The sequence below is a fragment of the Spinacia oleracea genome, chromosome 4 (assembly GCF_020520425.1).
Source record: "Spinacia oleracea cultivar Varoflay chromosome 4, BTI_SOV_V1, whole genome shotgun sequence".
Lineage (NCBI taxonomy): Eukaryota > Viridiplantae > Streptophyta > Magnoliopsida > Caryophyllales > Amaranthaceae > Spinacia > Spinacia oleracea.
The window spans coordinates 148,722,859-148,736,816 of record NC_079490.1 but is presented as its reverse complement, the minus strand read 5'-3'; the positions used below and the strand labels follow the sequence as shown (position 1 = coordinate 148,736,816).

The 13,958-nt window shown below is 35.2% G+C and overlaps 1 protein-coding gene and 1 long non-coding RNA gene across 3 annotated transcripts; one reads left to right on the top strand and one right to left on the bottom strand.

Annotated features, from left to right (window-relative positions):
• The first annotated feature begins 594 nt into the window (after positions 1-594).
• Positions 595-6,203, top strand: LOC110804073 (uncharacterized). Of its 2 annotated transcripts, XR_002537637.2 has the most exons (6): positions 595-1,667; positions 4,231-4,329; positions 4,592-5,024; positions 5,178-5,234; positions 5,345-5,853; positions 5,951-6,170. It is a non-coding gene; the product is annotated as an uncharacterized lncRNA (long non-coding RNA). The 2 variants fall into 2 exon arrangements; XR_008918463.1 differs by having other exon boundaries at positions 4,231-5,024; positions 5,951-6,203.
• Positions 6,204-12,722: 6,519 nt separating this feature from the next.
• LOC110804058 (WEB family protein At5g55860-like) lies at positions 12,723-13,415 on the bottom strand. The gene has a single exon (XM_022009620.2). It carries the CDS (start codon positions 13,413-13,415, stop codon positions 12,723-12,725), a length of 693 nt encoding a protein of 230 aa, XP_021865312.2.
• Positions 13,416-13,958: the final 543 nt, after the last annotated feature.

Here is a 13,958-nt window from a genome sequence, read left to right as displayed (position 1 = left end):
ATGTTACAATCAACCAATTATATAGATCACATAAATTCAGAGACATCAAGATATTGACCCTTACAGATGGTAATTTTCTTATATTGTTTAATAAGTCAATTAGTGTACAATATTTAGAGAAAATTATCTTTAACTTTCATTTATTTTTCCCTTTTGAAAAAAAACCTTCAAGTATATAGTGGGTTTTATGCAAAAAGTGAGGCAACTATGCATATGTTCCCAAGTTAGTAAGATAAATGGTAGGTATAGGAGTATATGATTAGTTATGTAGTGGATTTCAAGCCAAATAGAGAGGTCGAATATTATAGAACTAAATAAACTGGAGTACATCATGTGAATCATGAAAGTACGGGCCAAGTGATCGATTGCAACTTTTGTGCTATAAAGTATTTGTCTAATAGAATATGTATGACGAATTCACGAGAAAGAGTGAAAGAGTGCGGTGATTGAAACTGTTTAGCTAACTTAATCTCGACAATCAATTGGGCTAGCATCCAAAACACACGCTTCAACTAATAATTACTAGCTATCAATTTAGTAGGATCTTTCATCTTATCTTCTGAAAAACATTATACTTCCTCTTTCCCCATCACAACCACCATTTTCACGATGGTAACCTCATTCCCCTTCGCATTCCTTTCAAGCCTTATCTCCTCTTTCTGTTTCTTTCATCTTATCTTCCGAAAAAAATTATATTTCCTCTTTCCCCATCACAACCACCATTTTCACTATGGTAACCTCTTTCCACTTCGTATCCCTTTCAAGCCTTATCTCCTCTTTCTGTTTCTTTCGCATCCATAAGCACACAAATTTTCAATTACCATCGGAAACAGTTCATTTAGGTAGTGTTTTGTTCACCTGAATTTCACTTATCTTATCTTATCTTATTGGCCCTGAACCTATCTTATCTTATCTTATCATATCTTATTGACTCTTATCTTATCTATCCTATCTGAACTTATTAACCCTTATCTTATCTTATTAACCCTTATCTTATCTTATCTTATCTTATCTTATTGAAACTTATAGTATTACCTTATATAATATTTACCTTACCTTATCTTATCTTATCTTCACTACTACAAAAGTTGGAATAAGAGACGCTGAATAGAGAACGGTCAAGTATGTTAAACGTTTTCTAGAAGTATAGAGTACGCATTTCTCTTATAACAGTTGTATGAAGAAAAGAATAGAGAACTGTCACCTTACCTAACCGTCTTATATTATTTACCATAATAAAAACAACTATTTAATTAAAAATACTCGATAAAATACAAAGCTGTGTTTATGATAACTGTTGGGTATTCTGGGTTTTAGAAAAAAAAATCTAATAAAAAAAAAGTTAAGAATTTGTATTATTAGCGTGCTGCAATACCCAGTCAACGAAACCTAAAAGCAAGAGTACTAATTATTCAATTGAAACCTAAAGTAAAGTAATTATGCGGTAATCCCCAATGTACTTCCAAAAGCAAAAGCAAATTCCAAAATAAGAAAAAGAAAACTAAGAGCAAACAGAAGGCGAGATTGAAACCCCGGAAAATCAAAGGATCGTCGCGCCTTAACCACCGCCGTCCACCAATATCCTCCATTTACTGCCAACGCCTTTTCCCACCGCCTCCAGAATTCCGGTGAAAGTCCTGTGTCCCGCCGCTTCCGTCAATTCCGAGGTTAGTATTCTCAAATTTGTTTTCCATACTATATATTTATTCAACTAATAACCTAGGATTATGAATATTTTTAATTATCTAATTGTCATATATGCCTAAGGAATTCTAGACTTGTTAATTTCCAATATATATAAAAAAGAGTAAGGAATTCTTATTATATAAGGTCGAATTATTTTATGTCAAATTAATTTAATTGAAGCATTGCCACTTGATGAATACAAAAAATGAGAAACAATTAAATCGAACTACACTAAATTTTGTAGAATTATTGTCGAATGAATTTGCAAATAAAGGTCTAATTATACTGATTTTCTTTCAATTAACAGATTTGGATCGAAAAAAATATAAAGGAAAAATTGACAAAGGCAGTCCCAACTATGAGCGTTTAACTTTAAAAGGGCCGAACTACGGATTATTCCTAGCAGGTCTCAACTATATGGGGTGTCAACTTTGCGTGGATCTTTTAACCGATAACCGGCTAATTAAGTTAAAATATTTGATTTTTTTATTTTACCTTTTCTTTCCAAATTATTTGAGGGAAAATTAGTAAGTGGGACGTGTTTTCTCCTTTTCACCATCCTTCTTCACCCTCCATTAATTACTCCTTCATCCCTTCATTCCTCTTCTGTTCACTCCTCTGCAAAAAGTACCTCACCACCACCCGCAACTTTCGGCCACCACCGCTAGCCTCTTATCACCCGCAGGTCCTCCCTCCCCTCCCACCCACTTGCCGCCCCTACCCACCTTCCCTCCGCATTATCCTAACCAGCCTTCCCCCACCCATAGTTCCTAGCATTTTACCCACCACCAACATCGTGTGGAAAACAAGAAAATTTAACTAACCCCAAGTTAATTTATCGGGGGAAAACAAAAAAAACAAACCCAAGATTATTTCAGTGGAAAACCCAAAAATTAAACTAACGCCGAATGAATTTATGGGACCAAAACAGAAATTTAAGCAACCCCATATGTATTTATGATGAAAAACAGAAATCGAAGTATAGAACCAACCCAAATGAAATTAAGGGCAACGATAAAAGTCGCAACTTGCGATAAGTGTTAGTTGTCGCAATCCTATGTGTCGTTTTTTTAATGGTTCCACATGGGCGCCATGTAGGTCATGGGTCATCAAAATATTTTTACTATCAATGTTATATTTTTACTATGAAAGTAGTTAAATAAGATAGTCGATACGAAAAAGGAAACAAATATTTATTATATTTACATAATTACAGTAGATATGTATTTCCGTTTATCTTATATATTACAAATTTAAAAAATAAAAAGTATTATCTAATATATACTTTTAATTAAAAAAGTACATTAATTTATAATCTGACAATATATTTTATGTAAATGAAATTCAATTACTTATAATACATTAGTTTATAATACTCCGTAACTTATTTCATTATGAGTGGGTACCAAACCGTCAGAATTTTTTTCAAGTCTAAATACTCCGTATTAAATAAGCACCTGAATACAATACGGAGTATTATGTATCAAATTGTGAGAATTCTTTTCAAAAAAAATTATGCCATACTCTAACTGATAATTGCTCACCCAAATCATCGAATTTTTTTTTGCAACATATATACTAATTGAACTACAATTTCAATCCAATTCACCCACAATTTCTAATTCGTCAATTTTTATTTTCTAAGTATAAATTATGTAAATGTATTTTTATTTTGATTTCCTATATATATAAATACTGTAATTTTTTTTTTCTAATTTTGTATACAAATCATAAATATTTTTCTAAAATAAAACATTAAATTATTCAATTCGTAAATCAGAATATTAAGATTTTCCTACCTTTTTTTTTAAACATGTATAATAGGTTATATAAATTAAATATTTTCTTTCCAATTAAAATAATGACACGTAAGCGTGCCATGTCATCATTGTGACATGGCTTAAAGGTCGCATGTTGCGACCTTTATCATTTTCGTGAAATTAATATGCAAAATTAGAACTTGAAGGAACCAAGATGAAATTGAATGCGCATAAACATAAATTGAATTAAATAAAGATGATAAAGATTATTGTATGAAGTGGGGAAGATGATTAGGATTGAACTAATAATGAATAAATGTAGGAAGAGGGAAGAGAAGTAGCAGGTGGGTGAGAAAGGAGCAAAGAAAGAATGACGGGTGGTTTTTTTCAAAAAAAATATTAAACGGGTGGTTTTTTTTATTAAACGGGTCGCTTTTTTTAAAATGGAACTTGATATAAATGATATGTGGTACTCACCGTACACGTCATCATTTTTACCACCTCCAGCCGGTCATTTTCAGAAGGGGACCACGCAAAGTTGACACCCTATATAGTTGAGACCTGCTAGGAATAATTCATAGTTGGACCCTTTTAAAGTTGAACGTCCATAGTTGGGACTGCCTTTGTCAATTTTTCCAAATATAAATTCTCAGTTAGAGAAATTAAGAGGGGGTTAAATCGATGTCTTAGTGTGGGTAGATCTTAAATAAATACACAAGGACCCAGAAATCTTCCAGATCCTGAAAGAATCCTTTCTAAATGCTTCTGGCCTTACTCAATGCAGGGAATACCATCGCCGCCCTAAGGTATGCGAGAGGCACTCTAAGACGCCTGTTGTTATTGTTGCTGGGAAGGAGCAGCGGTTCTGCTAGCAATGTACCAGGTAAACAAAAATGATACTCCTTCCGTCTCAAAATAAATGTCTTGATAGACCATTGAGTCATTGACCTTGTTTAAGGTGAGCAGATAAGAAACCACTCTATATATTAAGTTGTTGGTGTTGATTGTAGAAAAGTTGGTCTATATGAAAATGTAGGTACATAGAGTAATGAATTTTGAGTGCTGCACTGATTCTGCTGCATCACCTTTGGTATGCTATATCTTTGCTTTTTGTTCCTGTCATAGTATATACTGCAATCCCTTAGGTTTCAGTCCCTTGAAGAGTTTGACGAGGTTAAGAGAAGCTGCAGAAAACGGTTGGATGTACATAATCGACGTAGCAAGAAGAGACAGCCTGAAGCCTTTTACATGCCTAATTCTGTTGCTGCCTTTTTTGTCATCTCATACAAGTGATATAATCAATTCTCATCTAACAAAGATTTTATGGCAATAGCTACATATATATATCATGTTAGGACTTGTTTCTTGAAAATCTATAAAATATTCAAAATGCATTAGATGTAATGCTCCAGTAATGATCTAGCTAGGTGTTGTCTAAGTTTCTTGTTTTCAATGATTTAGATGTTCATTGGAGACGGAGCAAATCTTGTAGGTGATGCTTTTCCACTTGCAAAGAGAAGGCTCTTGCATTATATTTATTGATGAAATGGATGCCATTGGTACTAAGCGGCTTGACAGGTGAGACCATTATGTAATTAGTTTCACGTTAGTTCTCTATAACCTGATACAAGAAACAAAGATCAACGATAAGTCATAATCTCATGCGCCAAGCCATCTACAATATTTAGGTGAAAGGTGATTTATGTTAACTATGTTCTTATTTCTCTGCAGTGAAGTGTGAGTGGTGACAGGAAAGTGTAACGAACTATGTTAGAGCTGCTAAATCAGGTGAGCAAACAATGTGATTTTGTGAATTTGCATTTCAAAGATTTTATATCATTATATGTTTGCTTCTGTCAGTGCATTTCAAAGCTATTGATTTCTTCACTCTGCTGCAGACATATTATGTAACAACTACTGGGGAGCTTTCCAGGATGGTTTGGATTCGAAAAGCTCCTATTCTCCAACAGATATTCGTTCTCTAATAGTGACTCTTAATTTTCTTGTTATTTTGTGCTTTTACCTTGCAAATTGATTTGATTTCCTAAATCCTGATTAATCCAACAAATATATACCTGACACTTTTGAGCAGTGTGATTTGTTGTGACGATTCTCTGCAAACATAATCAGATGGTAGTTTAGAAGACTAGACATGCATTTATATGTTTTTAGTTGACACAGGGTTTTGTTTGAGGTTTAATCCTTTTATCTTTATCTTTTGTTCACTATAATGTACTTCGTATCTTATAGGACTTGCAAGGACAATCGACACCATGCTTTTGCTGGTTGTTCAATGACCAAAAGAAATCTGAAGCTGAGATCAATGTTGAGTTGCAAATATCTGATGAAGAGGATGCTCGTGATGGGCACTTAGGTTGCAAGGGTAGTGGTCTTGGGCAATCAGTAGGTTTGTTGCTTGGCTTTGCTAGTGCAATATAAATGATCTTATTATTGTGATAACTTTTAATATTTATTCCTCTTTTCATTGTCCTTCATCTTTTCAGTCGTCAACTTGGATGCTCATGAAGTCTAACTTGTTTCTACACCGCAGTGGCAAGGCCCAGACAGTGGACGAGGTCTAAAAAGTCTCCTAAAGTTGTCAAGTTTGAGTAAACACTGTAATTTCATACGTTTATTTGACTGTTTCTACTTCAATAACTGGTAGCTGATGAATTTAGATGTATCTTTCCTCTCTAAGCATGTAATAGTCTAATTGTATTCTAGTGGCTCTATATAATATATATCTTAGATTTTTCTCTAATATAGATTAATATACTTAATGCTTATTTATCCAAATATATATATATATATATTGGGAGGGGGAAGAGAGGACGGTTATCTTAGAAACCGTCTTCTATCTTAATGTAAATGAGGAAGAATAGAGTACGCCTATCTAAGCAAGATGTCCTCTATTTTAATAAATACATAACAGTTAAGTGTCTCAACCGTTCTCTATTCCTTTTGTATTTTCTGATTTAAGGAAGGGAATAGAGAACGGTTGGTTGAGACCACCGTACTCTATTCATATGTATATAGAACGCCCATCTTACCCGTCCTCTAAACTATAGAGATCGCTTAGCAGGAGAACGGTTCTCAGGCGTCCTCTAAAGCCTATTTCAACAGTTCTCTATTCCCTTTTTTATAGTAGTGCTTATTGGCTCTGAACTTATCTTATCTTATCTTATTGACCCTTAATTTTATCTTATCATATCTTATCTTATTGGCCCTTATCTTATCTTATCTTATCTTATTTTATCTTATTAAATCTGAAATAAGTGAAAATAAGGTGAAGAGAACAAAGCCTTAAAGTCTTTTTTTCTTCATTTACTTTTTTGACATAGGCTAAAACTTACATAAATCAAAATAGTGTACAAGCACAACAAACTACAAAGTCTACAATATTGAAACACAGTAAGCTTGTAATTTGCACCCCTTGGTTGTTGGTGTAGATCATAATAAGACACTGGAAGTGCAACCTGCAAAAACAATGTTTTTTACACAATTTATATCTTACCATCGTTTGTAGTGGATTTGAGGGGGGTGATAGTGTTGAAACCTTAACGACATCTTCGCGGACACTCTAATGCAAAAATGGGACATGTGACTTGACTACTGATGGAAGTAGAGGGAGAAAATGAAATAAATGACCAACCTGCAAACTTACTCGTGATTTGGTACCCTTATGGGCGAGTACATTTGTTCTCTCCTCAACTCGGGAAAAACTCAATTTCATTAGAGTGTTATGAACCTCCAAACATTGAAGTTGGGAACCTCCCTCGGGTGAACAAATTCCAAAGCAATGACAGTTTGCATTGCTAAGCTAAAATGAGAACAAGCCTTACTAATTCTCTAACTTCTCTCTGATTGTCCAAATCGAAAACTACACTTCGACCAATACTTCCTTCCAGTTCTTATAGTTTCCTTGAAATTTGACTAATTCCCTAAATAGATTCCTTGAAATTTGAAATTTGAAATTTGACTTATTCCCTAAATCTTATAGGTTCTTTGAAATTTGACTCATTCCCTAAACCGGATTAATATTTCACTATACCTAAGTCTAACAACCCAAAACTAGAGAGGGTGCAATCAGATTCCCCGTAAGCAACAACACAAAGTTGAATTTCCGCCGATTAGAAACCTGGAAATTTTATTTTGATTGTTGAATTAAAGTTTCATATTTAATTTTGAATTGTGTATGCATTTGTACATGGTTGTGAATATTGTGACGATGTGAGATTCTATAATCCCTTTGATTATGGTATTCTCATCTCTATTATATAAGCCAAGAGCTGAGGTTAATGTGGTAAATAAATTGTTGGTATTCCCTTTGGAATTGACCACAATACCCCAACATCTTCACATTTCGTGTCCCCTTTGAAGCCTAATTGCCTAATTGTTCACCAATCAAAAACCCTAAATCAAAGTTTGGCTTGCAGAGGAGAGAGAAAGGAAACCTGGAATCTTGAAGTTTGGCGGCCGAATTCCTTCTCAACACCGTGAACAACCGTTGCTCTATCGCGAACTCCAGCGGTAGAGTTATATGTATCCCGGTGCTCTCCTTCTTTCCCCCTTTTCTTTCTTCACCGGAGTTCATTCAATTTTTCTAGGGGTTTTAATCGATCCCAAAAAATCGAATTCCAAATTCACTCGCGTGCGCTCTCTTTCTCTCTCCCAGGTAAATAACTCAATTTCTTTCAATTCTCATGAGTTCTTTTGATTTCAGTTTTTTATGATTGGGGGAAGAAATCGAGTTCCAGAATCACTCAATTTCTTGCATTTCTTAAATCTTTCGAGTTCAAAATTTGTATGATTTGGGGGGTTTAATTTGTTCCAACTCCATTGATTAATGATTGAAATTTGGGTGCTTTTTTGTCATCTCTTTCACTCTTTCTACAAGGAAACTTTAAGATATTCAATTAATTAATCGCTCTATTTGGTCGGAACCCGATTCGAAAACTTTCTTTCATTCACTAAGTCATCGCATTTATGCTGGAGACGTCACCGGTGTTATGGGCTTTGCCTTTGATCAAGATGCCGGGGTGGAGTTGAGAACATTCGAATCGGCTACTTCACCAAATTCTTTCCATCAGAGCCTGCTGGATGCACGTTCAGTTCGAAAGACGTAACGATGATACATTTTGCTTGTTGGATTACTAAAATATCCACCAGGGTTCTAGGGCCTTCTTTACGCGTGCTGGCCAAGGAATTTCACTGCAGACATAGTCAAAGAATAGGCCCTCACTTCACGAGATGTACCTGATGGGGAGGGGGGTGGTTCCATGGGACTGTCCGAACCTACGATCAAGATATTGCTTAGTTTAGCATTTCCTTGCGATTAGCTGAATTAAATCTTTGTTTTTTTTTCTTGTTTTTTGAGTCAACAGGAGATTCGGGCTTGCAAGGAGTAGCAAGATAAATATTTGTTAATTTATATCGGGGTTGAGCATCTTCTATTTGCTACAATAAATCCTCTGCAGGGGCCTTGTGCAGTAAACCCCCTACGGGCGGTCGTCCGTCGTCGTAAAGTAGTCTCCGCGTGCGGCATGAGCCGGAACGCGGAGAGGATTTCCTCGGTATTCCTATCAATACTTCGGTTTTCATGTAATTAATATATTTTTTACACAGGGAAATAATTAGGGATGTAGCAAGATTAATATATATTAATTACATACTAATTAATTGAATATCTTAAAGTTTCTTTGTAGCAAGAGTGAAAGAGATGGCAGAAAAGCACCCAAATTTCAATCATCAATTAATGGAGCTGGAACAAATTAAACCCCCCAAATCTTACAATTTTGAAATCAAAAGATTTAAGAAATGAAAGAAATTGAGTGATTTACCTAAGATAGAGAAAGGGAGTGATTCTGGAACTCGATTTCTTCCCCAAATCATAAAAAATTGAAATCGAAAGAACTGAGAATTGAACGAAATTGAGTTATTTACCTGGGAGAGAGAAAGAGAGCGCGCGCGAGTGAATTTTGAATTCGGTTTTCTGGGATCGATTAAACCCCCTATAAATATTGAGTGAACTCCGACGAAGAAATTAAGAAAAGGGGCAAAGAAAGAGAGCGTCGGGATACGGATAACTCTACCGCCGGAGTTCGCGATAGAGCAACGGTTGTTCACGGTGTTGAGAAGGAATTAGGCCGCCAAACTTCAAGATTCCAGGTTTCCTTTCTCTCTCCTCTGCACACCAAACTTTGATTTAGGGTTTTTTTTATTGGTGGCCAATTAGGCAATTAGGCTTCAAAGGGGACACGAAATGTGAAGATGTGGGGGTATTGTGGTCAATTCCAAAGGGGACACCAAAAGTGTATTAACCACATTAACCTCAACTCTTGGCTTATATAATAGAGATATGATTAATGATCTGGGCTAAAATTAACTCACAATATGTCAATGGAATTAAATCTACGACCATGTGGTACATTAATACTCCGTAGTCCATTAGTGCACACACAACTTTGACATGTAGCTTGGGTTAAGTGATAATTGACATGACAAAATGACTATAATGTTGATAGTGTGTAAGGGTCAATATTTTATTAACTTGACCCGGGTCGATATGTGACCTCATGTCAAGTTAATAAAATTGGGATGTGGTGCGACATTCCATGCAACTTGCATTGATGTAATTTGCATTTTGTATGCATTAAATTTGCTACTTTTATTTTGATACTAGTGGATGGTCGCGCGCGTTGCGCGCAGTTTGAATGGATTTTTAAATTTGGCTCCGATGGTGTTCTACCACTCTAATTTTTTAATTTTTTTCAATTCGGGTCGATTTCGGAGTTTTGGGAATCTGATCCAAAAAATTCATATCGATCGGATCAAATCCTATATCCGAAAATTAAACACCCCTATGTAGTATATGTTCTACGTTTTATTACCTTAGATAAATTAGAATATAATAAATGACAGAATTCTATCCTAATCTCAATGTATATTTGCTTTTCAACAAAAAGAGTTGCAAAATTGGATACTCGAAACTCGATACTATACACAGTACATGTTCTATATTTCATTTGAATAAAAAAGGAAATGCAAACGTATATGAGAATCCTTTTCAACAAAAAGAGCTGAAAATTAAAATTGGATACTCGAAACTCGATACTATACACAATACATGTTCTACATTTTATCCTAACACTTATAAAGCTTCATACTTTGATTACTATTCACACAATAGTGAATTACCTATATTGCCCCCAATTTCCTTCATGTTTATTTTTTTGTCTTTTCCTTAATAATAGTGCACTTACATTTATAACCTTTGACTTGTTGATGTTAACAACGTTTTCCCTCTTTCTCCGAGATGAGATCATCAGTTCCTCGCCCCCTTGGATTTTCGAACCAATCTCTCTACTCCAAACCCCAACTTTTTTCTCTCCTTAAAAATTTCTTCTTCCTTGCTTCTAAGGCAAAACCCACTTGCAGTTTGATGAGCATATCCTCCTCTTCTCCAACCCTGGTACTCAGCTCATATCTCTCTCCATTTTTCTCTGCAAACCGCACTCTCAACCATGGTAGACCTAGAGCATAAACACAATGGCAATGAAGTACCAAGAAAGCACCAACCTCAATTTCTACTGAAGGTGAGTCGATCCCTCTATTTCTAGGGTTTAGATATTCGCGATTTTTTGATTAGTTGATGCAATTTTAAGTTATTTTGATTGATTGTTGATATAGATTTTGTACGATTTTAAGCAATTTGAGTTGAGTGTTTATGTTTTGTTATTTTGAGCCATTTGAGTTTATTGTTGATGAAATTTGTGCGATTTTTGGTGTTATTGAAATGAGATTTTCGTTTTTCGGTTGAATTCAATTTGAAAGGGCAGTTAGAGGCTCTTAATGAGTAATCTATGAATAACAAAAAAAAAATCTCAAATTTGTTTAATTTGTTTGAATTTAATTGGAATTGGAACTGTCCATGAAGTTTGCTGATGACGTAATGAATTAATATGTTATCAGATCTTAAAAATTGATGAAATTCTCTAGATTGTCACTACTTTTGAGGCATCACTATTTTTTTGGGGAAAGCCTAATGATTGCAAACAAGAACAAAGATGACTTGTCGTCTCTTGTTGTAACTAAACCGTAATTAATTGTGCTCAAAGAGATTCGTATGTAATCACTATTCTTTTGCTTCGGCAATGAAGGCTCTTCGATGCCAAAGTTATCAATTCTTAATGTTTTTTACAAATGCAATTCATTTTATAGTTGTTATAGGAAACGGTAACAAATTAGAGTCTCTGAATCGCTTATGTTAGCGTCTTTAGCTTTGTACGTTGCCAGAATAGTACGAAACTGATATTCTATGTGGTGGTTTTAGCTGCCTATAGTCCAAAGTGGTCTGATTATACAAGTGGAGAAACCATGTATATCTCTATTATATGAACTCGGGTATAGCTAGAATTAGAATATGAAATGAATTTGATGCAAGGATGGCTTTTGTAGTCTTGCATATCGATTGATTTTGCTTATAAAACTATTCAGATTGTATGGGATGAGGTTGGAAAATCTGAAACAACTTGGGATTAGATGTTACTTGAGCTAGAGCAAGAGTGTCTAGAAGTATACAGGAGAAAAATTGATGTGGCAAACCACTACAAAGTTCAGCTACTACAGGCAATGTTGATTCAGAGGTGGAGTTGGCATCCATCTGTTCTGTAATAGGAGAGAAACCAATGCATATTCAGCAGGTAAGGAACTCTAATACTTGAGGGATTTGCTGAGGTAATTGTTGATTTTTTTTTTTGCTTTGTCAAATTGATTAATTGGGATTTGATTGTTGGTTGTATTAATTTCTATAATGTTTGAAGGTGTGGATGTTATATTAGTTGGAATTTAACTTAATAGAGCGAGCTTGAGGATGTATGTTATTTTTATCACATTGAGCTATATGATTTTTAATCAGATAGATCACTCTGATATTTGTCTGTCTCTTAATGAATTAGATTGCAGTCGAAGTTCCCCTATCCAACTTAGCTAGCTTCCCCACTTGCTGGCTTGATGACTCAAGCTCATCTTCAGAAATCATGATTCGGGTATTAGATTAAGACGTTGACACACATGCAGGGTGAATTCCCTCAGGAAAGCTCTTAACCAGATCAAGCAAGCTCACTATACGCTCTTTTGCTTCATCAACATAAACATGATTTTTGGCCTCTTCTCCACTTTTAAAGAAAATTTTGCAGTATCGTGTTCCCTTTTTAACCCTCTTGCTTCAATCTTCAGGTCATTTACTTCTTTATCCCGAGTTACTTCTTCGGAAGTTTAACTAGCTTTATCTCTCTTTGCAAAACATCTTTCATTCTCGGGTTTGCTTCTAAAGAACCTGAATTTCAGATTCCTAGCAGCAGATTCTGCTCCTACGTCAACATCAATAAATCCAGCATGTTCTTTCTTCAAATTTTCAAGTTTAGCTTTTAAAGACTCCACCATCCCGTAGATGGAGCTACTTTCTACCACTGTCTTTTCCAGTGACTCCATAGCATTATCAGGCTCTAATGAGGCAGTCCTTGTCGTTTTTGAATCTGCAACATCAATAATGTCTATTTCCTTCCCCAAAATCCCAAGTTTACAAATCATTTCAGTGATTTGGGATTTCGTATTTCTAGGAAGAGATTTATTAAATTGTAACTTCACAACCTCCAAATCCTTTTCAGATGCTTTGAGAACTCCATTAGGATACTGCATTTGTACATCCATTTCAGAAAATTTCTTTTTTAACCCATGTCCTGGTGTGGCTGCTTGTTCAGCTTCAACTGCTAGATTGCAGATATTGTCTTCCAACGGCAAAGATAAATCACTACAAGGGGATATTTTTGGTTGTTCTTGTTTTCTGCCACTCAGCTCAGCGAGTGCAGTCAAGTAGTAATCCCTAGCAGTGTCTAGGTACTGCTTCCTAGAGAAAATTGCCTCCTCAATTTGCTTTGCAGGATTATTTGCAGCTTCTTTCTCCTTCATTTCCACTTTAGAATGTCAAGGTCCTGACATAGACCCGATTAACCAGACCAATTAATATTTTCAAGTTCTAGCCCAGGTTTATTTCTGTACAATCAACATCTCTAGAGTTTCTTTTGAGCTATTCTTGAAGCAAGTTAAGCTATGTATTTCTGTCTCTCCACACCCAAGCCTCTGCATTTCCACATATATATCAAAGCGGGAAAATAAGAGATGTATTTGATGCAAGGATGGCTTGTGTATTCTTGCATATCGATTGATTTTGCTTATTAATCTATTTAGATGGTATGGGATGAGGTTGGAAAACCAGAAACAACTCGGGATGAGATGTTACTTGAGCTGGAGCAAGAGTTTCTAGAAGTATACAGGAGAAAAATTGATGTGGCAATCCACTGCAGAGTTCAGCTACTACAAGAAATGTTGATTCAAAGGTAGAGTTGGCATCCATCTGTTCTGCAATAGGAGAGAGACCAATGCATATTTGGCAGGTAAGGAACTCTAATACTTGAGGGATTTGCTAAGGTAATTGTTGATTTATTTATTTTT